The 12154-nt window shown below is 41.5% G+C and overlaps 1 protein-coding gene across 1 annotated transcript in view; it reads left to right on the top strand.

Moving 5' to 3' along the window:
• The window catches only part of SH3RF1 (SH3 domain containing ring finger 1), a 75911-nt gene that overhangs the window by 45905 nt on the left and 17852 nt on the right, over positions 1–12154 (top strand). Inside the window, exons 5-6 of the mRNA XM_065736302.1 lie at positions 1195–1497; positions 2303–2413. Coding sequence (XP_065592374.1) covers positions 1195–1497; positions 2303–2413 — 414 coding nt within the window. The remainder of the gene's footprint in view (positions 1–1194; positions 1498–2302; positions 2414–12154) is intronic.

Here is a 12154-nt window from a genome sequence, read left to right on the forward strand (position 1 = left end):
AAAGAAGAAGTAGAGCTTCCATAGTTGCTAATTTCGTTCTTTCATTGTGTTGTATTTGAGATAAGTTTTTTTTTCTTCCTAATGGTTTGAATTACCTGAGTAACACGATTCATATTTAATGGCATGTATTAACATTAATCTATTTTTTCAAAAAATTGGTGCTTTTTTACATCAGCTTATGAATAAATGAGAGTCCTGATACTATTGTTTATGGTAACTTTAAAATATTCATGAGATGAAATCAAGGTTTTGTGAAAAATCTAGATTTGTTCCCTCTTTCTGCCTAATCTACTGTAACAGGAAAATGTACAGGATTCCGTACTTCGTTATCAGAGAGGAAGGATTTGTTTCCATTTTATGTCATATTGTTACAACAAATTAGCAAACAGGGACTGTTTTGTTCTGGGGAAAAAAAATCCCATTAGATAAACTTAAAAAAGAAGAATTGATTTTAAGCTCTTCCATGCAAATGCTCTGTCTCAGCATTGGAGAATTCAGAGGCTACAGATTGTTTAAAACTGAGAAGATATTTCCACCAGGTTCTTGATGTGTGTTTCTCTTCTCCTTATCCTATTCTATAGTTGTATGCTGCTTGTTGTCAGGCAGTATGTGGATATAGCTGGATCCACCCTACTACGTATTTAAATCTGTGTTTAAGAAGCCTATTTTTCACTATTGCTAGTGTTAAATATAAGTGCATAGATGGAATGAGATGCTAAGAGGAACATCTTCAGGAGCCTACATGCAAAGGTTGGTGTTGATAACATAAACAACAAAAAAGGCTTAAAATGAAATGAAGCTTTTATGCAATACAGATGCTTATATTATAAGGTCAAAGGAGACTGTTCTGATTTAGTCTGACTTCTAGATAACACAAACCACAAATATGGATGAATTAATCCAAGTTCGGACCAGTTCATTTTGTCCTTTCTGCACTGATGTTATACCTCCTGTAGGTAGTCCACGCCAGTCTGAATTTAGCCATGCTAAGTTTGTATTGAAAGACTCATAAATCTTTGTCGACTAATTTGTTGGTCATTATGGCACATTTTTGAGTTGTATGGTTTAAATTTTGTTATAATATGAATAGTATAATTAATTAGTTAAATAGGAAAATAAATTTTGGTTGTCTATAGGTGATCTTTATAAAGAAAAGAATACTAATTTTTCATGTGTGAATATTTTTTTTTGTAGTTCAACACAGCAGCCAAACAGCTGATAGAATTGGATAAGCCCTCAGGTTCTGCTGTAGACTCTGGAGAAGGTACCTCTGGGGCAGCCCTCAACAGTTCAGTCCAGAAGCATGCTGATACTAAGAAAAACACCAAAAAACGACACTCTTTTACCTCCCTCACTATGTCCAACAAGTCCTCCCAGTCTTCTCAACATCGCCACTCGATGGAAATTAGTCCTCCGGTCCTCATCAGCTCTAGCAACCCAACTGCAGCAGCACGTATAAGTGAGCTGACAGGACTTTCTTGTAGTGCCCCTTCTCAGGTAATTTATGTGAAATTAAGTATTAATCATGCTTTATTTTTCTTGTTCCATTATTTACTCCAAATTATTTCTTATATGCAATTAATATGACGACTTCACAAAGCTCATCTTCTAACTTTTTTTAAAGAAGATTTTAAAGAAGAATTTAAAGAAGAATGTTTACAGATTTTAAAGAAGAATGTTTACAACAGTCCCAAAAAATGACTGCAGATATTTTTAGTCTTGTGAGTTAGTTTTTTTCACTGCTTATGATTTCTTAAGAGTCACAAGTGGTTGTTAAAGTTTAGAAGTGGTGACTTAATTTCTTCATTTTCTTTTAAATTGAATATAAAATTGGATATTAATAAAGCATTTGAAAGAAAAAGGTAAATTCAGTGTGATAATTACATACATTCCAGAAACATACCACATTAATCTTAAGTAAAAGTAAGTAGTAGTTATCTGGCTTAATTTATTCATTAACCTCATGCTTCTTCAGTGCCTTTATTTACAAGTGACAGCAGTTGGTGAGCAATTGTCTGCTTCACATAAAGAATACCCTTTGAGAGTGAAGTGTTCAGTACGTAGTTCAGTGCAACTCCAAAATTGCAGAAACATCAGAATTTTTTTTAAACTGAGGACTATGATGCAGTACCTTTCTCATGAGTAACTAACCAAAAAAAATATTTCTACTGTAAAACTTTGGATAATAGAATGCTGGTGATTTTGGCCATGAAGCTTACAGCTGTGTCAAAAACTGTTGCCATAAAACTAGGCAGAACTGACTCTGTAGCTCTTCGTTTGTTTTTTTTTTTTTTTCCAACAGGTTCATATCGGTACTACAGGGCTAATTGTGACTCCACCCCCTAGCAGCCCAGTCACAACAGGTCCTTCATTTACCTTCCCATCAGAGGTTACCTACCAAGCTGCTCTTGGTGTAAGTACTATTTAGGTAGAACACAGCCATCTCATACATCTTTGGTTTGTGCAGTCACTTTTCTTTCTGGAATTCTGATATGCTGGTTTGAAATAATGGTCTTATGATGATAATCTGTGTAGTAGATGATGGTATAAATTACAGTGCTAAATGCAATATGGCATGAACCTTCGCCACGTGATTGTCCTGTATCCTGCTGTGATGCTTTCTCTTTGTGTCAGCCATTCCTCCTAGCTTTGTATCATCAGCAAACTTGTTGAGGGTGGGCTCTATCCCCTCGTCATTGATGAGGATGTGGGCCAGGATCAGACCCAGCACCGACCCCTGAGGAACACCACTAAGTACAGGACTCCAACTGGACTCTGCTCCACCAGTAGCAATCCTCTGAGCTCTGCTAGTCAGCCAGCTCCCAACCCAGCTCACCGTCCGTGCATCTATTCCACACTTCCTCAACTTTGTTATAAGGATGCTGTGGGAGACAGTGTCAAATGCCTTGCTGAAATCAAGGTGGACTACATCCACTGCTCTCCCCCCATCCACACATCCAGTAATGACTTCATAGAAAGCCACCAGGTTGATCAAGCATGACCTCTCCCTGGTGAAACCATGCTGACTCATCCTGATAACCCTCTTCTCATCCTGTTGCCTGGAAACAGCATCCAGAACAAACTGTTCCATCACCTTTCCAGGGACAGATTTGAGGCTGAGGGGCCTGTAGTTCCCCAGACCCTCCTTCTTGCCCTTTCTCATTGACGTACTTAAAAATCCCCTTTCTTATTATCATTTATCTCCTTTGCCAGGTTCAATTCCAGGTTGGCTTTGTCCTTCCTTGTTGCATCCCTGCAGGTTCTGTGTTTAGAACATTCCTGTATGAAACATTCCTATATTCTTCTCAAGTGGTCAGACCCTTTTTCCACATTTCTTGGACCTTTCTCTTCCCTTTGAGTTTATGCATGAGCTCCTTGCTCATCCACACAGGTCTCCTGCCACCTTTGCTGATTTCTTACTCACAGGGATACATCGATCCTGAGCTTGGAAGAAGTGCTGTTTAAATGCTGACCAGCTCTTACAGCCCCCTTGCCTTCTAACACCCGAGCCCATGGAGTAACTCCAAGAAGGTCCTGGAAGAGATCAGAATCAGCTCTACAGAAGTCCAGGGTAGCAGTCCTACTTTTTGTTTTGCTTCTTCCACTCAGGATCTTGAACTCCACCATCTCATAATCACTGCATCCCAATCTGCCCCTAACCTTCACTTCCCTAACAAGCTCATCCTTATTGGTAAGAAGAAGGTCCAGCAACCCCCCACTTCTCCTCGGCTCCTGCACCACCTGTATCAGAAAGTTATCTTCAGCACACTGCAGGAACTGTTCGGAGAGTGCATGCCTGGCCATGTTGCTTTCCCAACAAATATCTGTATAATTGAAGTCCCCCATAAGAACCAGCACTTAAGATCGTGAGGCGACTTCTAGCTGCTTGTAGAAGGTGTCATCAACTTCCTCATCAGGGGGCCTATAATGCACACCCACAGCAGTGTCACCCACACTGGCCTGCCCCTTAATTCTCACGTACAAGCTCTCCACTGGTACATCACCTTCCCCCAGCTGAAGTTTGATATATTCCAGCTGCTCTCTCACATAAAAAGCTTTCACCACCCCACCTCACCATCCTGTCTTTCCTAAAAAGCACGTAGCCATCCATGACAGCATTCCAGTCTTTGAGCTGTCCCACTACATCTCTGTGATCTCTATGAGACCATGGCCTTGTGACCACATGCAGACCTCCAACTCTTTTTGTTTATTTCCCATGCTGTGCACATTAGCATACAGACACTTTAGGAAAGAACAGGTGCAGCAGGTATCCCTAAAGGGACTGGAGAAGATTTCAGGCAGGGAATTCGCAATGGTAACTCCTCTGGGGAATCCTCACAAGATCCTACAGGACAATTCAGATTTATTTCTCTGCAATCACCTACAACAAAAACATCCCCAAGCCCTTCTCTGTCCCATTGACCTCCACCCTTTCTCCATCAGATCTAGTTCACAACTCTGAATTACTCGCTCCACCCTAGCAAGGGACATTTTCTCCCCTTCCCCCTTCATACCTAGTTTAAAGCTCTCCTAATGAGCCCTGCCTGCCAGCTCCTGGCCTAGAACCTGCTTTCCCCTCGGAGACAGGCGAGAACCGTCTGCAGCCATCAGGCCAGGTGCTGAGTAAAGCACCCCATGATCAAAGAACCCAAAGTTCTTGTGGTGGCACCAGCCCTTCAGCCACTTATTCAGAGCCTGAGTTTTCCTAGACAGCTCTGTATCCCTCATCACCCCAGAAGGCAGGGAGGAAAACACCACTTGTGCTCCCACTCCCTCAACCAACCTCCCTAAACCCCTGAAATCCCTTTTGGTAGCTCATAGGCTTCCCTGAGAGGGAATTCATCACTGCGTGCCTGAACTATCAATAACAGATAATAATCAGAGGATCAAACCAGACCTGGGAGCTTTTTAGTGGCATCCCTGACCCAGGCCCCAGGGAGGCAGCACACCTCTCTACAGGTTGGGTTGGGTCTGCATATGGGACCCTCTGTTCCCCTGAGGGGGGAATCACCTAACACAATTACCCTTTCTGTCTTTCCTGGCAGAGGCGGTCTCAAGGCATGGGGATGACTGCTTTGCCCTAGTCCCCCTCTTAGGTGGATCCTCCCTTGTCTCCCCACTCACCTCCATCAGTTTCCAGCACCATAAACCTATTGCTTAGGGGGACCTGGGGTAGCGGGGTAGGCAGCCATGACTTTTTTCCAATCCTTCTTACGTGTCAGATCTGTCTGACACAGGAAAGAGAGTCCACCACTTTATTGAGAGTATCTCCCTGGCATCTCTCCCTTTGACACCTCAGGGATTCACTGCAGCAGTCAACCTCCTGCTCACACTCCCTGATCACTCTCAGTATCTCCACCTCCTCCCTGAGTTCCACCACCAGGCTGAGCAGCTCATCCACCTGCTTGCACATCACACAGATGAAATCCTGGCCATCTTCCCCCAGCAGCAGCAGGCTCAGGCACTCCATGCAGCCAGGTGCCATACTGCCACATTTCTAGGCAGGCTCTCCATCTGACTTGCTACAGTCTTCCTGTGGGAAGCAACAGCACTTGTACACCCTTGCCACTCGACCCACCTCCCCTTCCTGCTGCTACAGTACTGTGTAGGCAGTATGGGCTCCCCTCACACTCTGACTTCCCCTTTCTACTGTCAGTGAGCCGCAACACGCTTTCTCACTTGATACGCTGGGGCTGTTTGTAGCCTTGCAGCCAAGGGTCAAGGTCAGAGTCAAGAGATAAAGAGTGGGTGGTGCCAGCTCCACCCCTGCTAGCTAAGCAGTCTGCCTGCAAGCTGCCAGTCCTGGCACAGGCATGGTGTCTTGCTGCCTTCAAAAAAGCCCTAAGAAGAGCTTTTTGGTTGGCCTTTTTTTGCTTTAGATCCCTTGCCTAGTGCAGTCTTACTCTGCCTTGAAGCTGGTTTGTGCAGAAATGACTGGTTCACACGTCAGTAGGGTGTTTAAACTTACTGTGATTGTGCCAGCTCCACCCCTGCTGGCTAAGCAGCCTGCCTGCAAGCTGCTGGCACAGGCACAGTGCTTTGCTGCCTTCAAAAAAGCCCTAAGAAGAGCTTTTTGGTTGGCCTTTTTTTGTTTTAGATCCCTTGCCTAGTGCAGTCTTACCTGCCTTGAAGCTGATCTCTGCAGCTATCAGCTGTAGCTGTTAAGCTACAGAACAATTGTGCTGAATGATACAATATTCCAGTGATTGGCCTGGGTCTTTTTGCTGTTCTATTTATTTTTGCTTGAGTATAAGCTCTTGCACTTCTCAAAGCTTCCTTTACCTTTTTTCTTCATTTATGAATACTAATCAAATGACAGGAGGGCTGGGATGGAACAAGGGTGTTTTTCACATGAGTATGATTTATTTGGATACTGTATCTGTTGATCATTTTGGTGTTTATGACTATTTGAAGTAATCGATTATTTTTTGAGAACAAGCCATTTGATGCAACTTTTTTCACTTTGTGCTGAACTCAGATAAAGGGTGAAGGAATAAATAAGAAAATATGAGTATACTTCACAACCAGTTATGAACAGAAAGATATATTCCTTTGCTATAATTAAAGTAGATTTGATTAGGAAAGGGGTGTACAGTGCGACAGAAGAGCGCGTCAAATCCTCAGATTTGTCCCAGAGGAATTTGGGGAGAACTTCTCCAAGAAGATAAAGTGACTTATAGCCCATCTAAAGTGCCAATGTGCACAGCATGGTAAATAAGCAAGAGGAGATGGGCACTGTGGTGAATTAGAGAACTAGGACCTAATTGCTGTCATAGAAGCATGGTGGGATGAATTACACAGATGGAATACTATGATTGAGGGCTATAAGGTTTTCACAAGGGATAGGCAGGGTAGGAGGGGTGGGGGATTTAACCTCTATGTTCAGAGGTGGATGGATTACAGAGAGCTGCCTCTGAGAGACAGTCACAACCAGGTTGAGAACTTGTGGGTTAAAGTCAAGGTCTGGGCCAGTAAAGGACTCTGATAGTTGGGGTTTACTACAGGCATGATTAGGGGGAGCCTGTTGATGAGGACTCTGTGCTTTAAGATAATAGGAGGCATTGTGCTTGCAGACTCTCATGATGGGAGATTTCAGCCAGTCAGATGTCAGCTGGGAAAGCAACATGGCCAGGAGACTTCCTGGTCCAGATGCTGGACAGACTGACCAGAGATGAAGCATTAGTGGACCAAGTGAGTGCTCACAAATGCAGGAGAGATAATTCAAGAGGTTAAGATTGAAAGCAGTCTGGGCTGTAGTGACCTTGTGTCATGGTTTTATGATTTTTGGTACTGGTATTCCAGATCATAACATCGTGTAGTGCATTTAGAGTTAAAGAGTTAATGCTCCAGCTCCGTGGATCATCGATAGTTCCAGGTATACCTGTCTCAGAAGAGCAGAAGAACTCCATTCCCCAGAGGACTTTGCGATGCTTTGCGTTCTTATGTGTTTACGCTCAGAGGGAAAGATAAAAACTGTCTGTGGTCACAGGACACGCTCTTTCCTTTGGGATGGACTCAGCAGTGGGTGCTCGCTGCCGTCCGCCTTCAGCGTTAGCGTAAGGCCTTCGGTTTATCGGACACTCTCTCTTGCTCATTTTATTTGATTTATTAGCTTCAATTCCAATTATATTGTATTATATTGTGTTATTTTGCTTTCCGATATCTATTTATTAAATTAGCTTTCCTCCTCAGATCGTTGCCGCTGTTTTGTTTCTAGGCCCATCTCCCATTTCCCTTTCCTCTTCCCCTTTCCTGGGGCGTGGGTCCGTGGGTCCCCCGCACCAATTGTCACGGAACTGGGTCGAACCTGCCCGTAAACCGTTGACACCTTGCACTGACCTTGCACTGAGTTTGTCATCTTATGGAATATGGGCCTGGCATATGGCAGTCAGGACCTTGAACTACAGAAGAGCAACCTTCCAGCTGTTTAAGGAAATCAGGGAATTGTAGGGGTTGGAAGGGACCTCTGGAGATCAGTGAGTCCAACCCCCTGCCAAAGCAGCTCCCCAGCCCAGGTTGCACAGGTAGGCATCCAGGTGAGTCTTGAACAACTCCAGAGTAGAAGACTCCACCACCTCTCTGTGCAGCCTGTACCAGTGCTCTGTCACCTGTACTGTTTGTGGCCATTTCCCCTTGTCCTGTTGCTAAAAACTGCTGAGAAGAGTCCAGTCTCGTCCTTTTGCCTCCTGCTCCTTAGATATTTCTAGACGTGGATCAGATCCCCTCTGAGTCTTCTTTTTTCAAGGCTGAACAGACCCAGGTCTCTCAGCCTCTCCTCCGAAGGGAGAAAAAACTGTCCTTAGGGACAAAGGAACATTACAGAGCTGCTAGTTCTTTCAAGGAGACATTTCTGAGGGAACAAGAGGTTTCCATCCCCCAACACAAGAAATCAAGCAGAGGAAGCAGAAAACTGGCATGGCTGAGTGAGGGACTGCTGGTTAAACTGTGGGAAAAGAAGGAAATGTACAGGCAGTAGCAGCAGGGACTGTGACCTGGGAAGAATACAGGGATGTTGTCCAGATGTGCAGTGAAGACAGGCTGAGGGCTCATTCAACCTGAAGAATAGAAGGCTCCAAGAAGACTTCATTGCAGCCTTCCAGTACTTGAAGGGTACTTATAAACAGGATGGGGACCAGCTGTTTGCATGGTCTAATAGTGATAGGACAAGGGGGAAAAAGGGAAACTGAAGAGGAGAGATTTAGGTTAGATGTTAGGTGGAAATTCTTTACTCTGAGAGTAGTGAGGCACTGGAACAGGCTTCCCAGAGACTTTGTGGATGCCTCACTCCTGGAGGTGTGCAAGGGCAGGTTGGAAACTTGATCTAGTGGTTGGCAACCCTGCCCACAGCGTAGAGGGTTGGAACAGAATGATCTCTGAGGTTGCTTCCAACCCTAGCCCTGTGATTCTATGAGAATACTGTATTTATGCTTTTTTTGTTGCATTTATCTGTCCTGAATCTACAAGTGAAGAAAAGTTAGACTGCTCTTACCTTCTGTAAGACATATGTGGATTTTTTAGAGAAGTTATTTTTACCTGTCTTGTTTGGGTAGAAAGTAACTTTTACTAAGATGGTTGAAATGACTTCCTAGCCTCCAAGTTTGTAACTCTTGTATCTGTGTACAGTTATAGGATGACACTTTATTACATTGCTTTTTGGGAAATAATACAGTAGTTCAGAAGATTCCACTTGCATTCATTTTATTTTGTTGACAGTCTTTTGTAGATGATATTTGGTAACAGAAGTTGTATGAGTTGTATGTTAGAAATTTGTAGCCCAAACTGACACAAGTAAGAATTGAATGTGTTGAATGGCTATCTACTGCATGTATCCCATTGGCAAATTTGCATTAAGAAAGTGTGGTAATTCAACTTTTATTTTACAGCAGCAGTTCTTTTAACTAGTTCATTTGCTAGGAAATCTCATTTTGAGGTTTGGTTCTTTGAAATTGAAGAAGCTATGAACTGAGACAAACTTCTCATAGCTGAGGCTTTTTATCTATACTATCGCTTACACTGTTCTCTGGAACTTCAGACTGCAGCTTTGTCCTTAATAGAGGCATTAATTGGTCTTCTGTTCTTGGCTACTGGTGTTGTTGAACCTTGTAGATACTTAGCATATTTGAAATTGTTTATAAATAGCAAGTGTCAAGTTCAGTAGTTGTTGGGTGAAAATAGGTACACTCAGTTATGTAATCCTCATTTACTTGGGAGGAAGCTCTTGGATATAGTTTATAAGACAGTTATATAATAGAGGAGATCTAGATGCCATAGTCTTTGCCAGAAAGAAGTTAGAGGAAGTATGTGTCTTGAGCCATGATACAAAATAAAAAGATGAAATCCACCACAGCAAAGTTCATTACATTCATAAGCAGTGTTAAGAAAAACAGACTAACAGCAACAGATAGCTTACCATCCTTTCATTCTATCTTTATATTCCCTTGAGATGTGGAGTGTGTGTTGGACTGTATTTGCCTAGATATCCGTATTCCTATTTATTCAAGTTAAGTATGTTATATTCGAAAGAGCAGTATATGCAAAATAGATTATCTGTATTTGGATGATTCACATTAGTTTATGTGCTGAAGGTTTAAAAAATTTAAAAATTCCTTCTCTCTCTGTTTCTGTTTGTTCTCTCACCCACCCACACAAAAACTGCCCTTTTGTGCTAAAGTACATAAGGTAGTCTGATCTGTTAGTGATGAGACACAAGCTGTGAGAATTAAAGTGTATTGATGAGTTTCAACTCTCTTTCATGTTGTTCCAGCAGGTTCAGTACTGTTCGTCAGGAGGAGGTTTAAATGAAAACAATCTGAGTTTAAACTGACAAGTATTCAAATTAACTTCTGGTTAAAGAAATGATGAGGTTTTATGTGAGAGGCCTGCTCTTGTTAGCGTACAGTTCAGGAATTGTGTTACATATGAGTTTTAATTTCTTAGGTCTGAGGGGATTTTGTGTGCTGGGTGTTTTTTTTTTTTCAAGTCCTTGTGGGGATGAAGGTAGTTAATATTTTTTTCCACCGCTGTGCCTTTTGTTATTCTTTGGTGAGCTCGTTGCTGGTCTGCAGCTGACTGATGAGAATGAAGCCTAAATATATTTAAAATGAGTGATATGCACGAGTTTCTAGAACGTGCTTAGAAGTTGTATTGTGTAATGTTTCATCTTTCAGTTAAGAAACAATCATCACACTTGGGAGATGCATGTAAGATGCCATTTTATGTTGAAAGTACATTTGCTGTATAAAGATTAGTTGCAGAAAGTTTTTTTTACCAACTCAACTGCCTGATTAAAAAAAATATATATTTTGATAAGTATATTTTATTTAGTCATAAGGGACTTGCATATATTCTTTCACAAAATATTGACTATGGAAACCATCAAAACTAGCCTGTGCCAGAGGTGGGTATTTTTTTCAATAGCTTCAAATAGCTTAGGTGTTGGAAAACTTAGTAAAAAACTTGGCTATAGCATTTGGGGCCATTTTATTAAGCTGCAAGCTGAGAAGCAGTTGTCTTCTAAAGTCTATCAGGTAGTTTGTTCAGATTTCTAAGTACTAGCCCAGTCTTTAGGAGCTTAATTGAGCTGTGGTTCACTGCAGGTTTCATTACCATAGCAATAGACACGGGTAGGGGAGCAGAACCTGAATGAAACAAAATAAAGCAGAGCTGGGAATGTGCCTTTATTGCAGCTGAAAATTCTATCTATATTGTGTGATCTGATGAATAAATACAACAGCCAGCATTTATAGCTTTAGAGATACAGGAAGTATGAAATATTGACAACTTGATATTGTGCATGAATAGGTGTAGAGGTCTTCAACTAATATCTCTAATATGAATTAATAGACTCCACAATGTATAACTGAACCTGCATTCCTAAAAGAAGAATTTATATTATTTAGACCAGTTGCCTAAAATTTAGTTGCTTACATTCAACTTGGATTCATATACAGTGCTTGCAGAAGCTGATTGAGAGAGGAAATTAACTTCTGCTGTGAAGCAATTAAAAGAGAAATGCTAGTATTTCAGTATGGAAGATATTTTTTAAATATTGTTGACTCGGTAGGAGTCTAGAATGTGAAGCAAGTATGTGTACAGTTCTTTCAAAAGTTGTTAATATCAAAGCTCACAGTTATTTTTCATGTCTGCTTTGTGTTGGATACAGTTGGTCTGGTTTTAAAAAAAAAATGCGTTAATAAATTCATTAGGAAAATAAAATTAAAGAAAAAAGTACTTTGCAGTTTACCTTTCTGTTCATACCTAGTTTAGTGTAAGAAGTTTGACAGAAACTATGATTGCTGTAAGAGATGGTCAGTCTTCTCTAGGTTTTGTAGCTTTTAATTGTGTAATACTTTACACTGTCTTGACAATGTAGGACTAGTTCAGAGAATCATCTTTTATTAACACTTGACAAAATGCAGCGAGGTACTAATCCTACATGGTGTAGAACTACTTTGTACCTTTTTGTTTAGGAAAACAATAGGTTTTCAAATGTAGGCTGTTTGAGGGGAATTAAAATTACTTTTCAGTGTGTTTATATGCAGATTTACAGAGTGAGCCAGGCAACATTTCAGTACGTTTTGTTAATTTCTATTTTTGTGGGTTTTTTAGATCTCAGTCAGCATGAATTAGAGTGTTAAAGATTGATTTAAGTCAG

The sequence above is a fragment of the Cyrtonyx montezumae genome, unplaced genomic scaffold (genome assembly GCF_038088225.1).
Source record: "Cyrtonyx montezumae isolate F1298 unplaced genomic scaffold, pur_monq_1.0 scaffold_2, whole genome shotgun sequence".
In the NCBI taxonomy this organism is placed as follows: domain Eukaryota; kingdom Metazoa; phylum Chordata; class Aves; order Galliformes; family Odontophoridae; genus Cyrtonyx; species Cyrtonyx montezumae.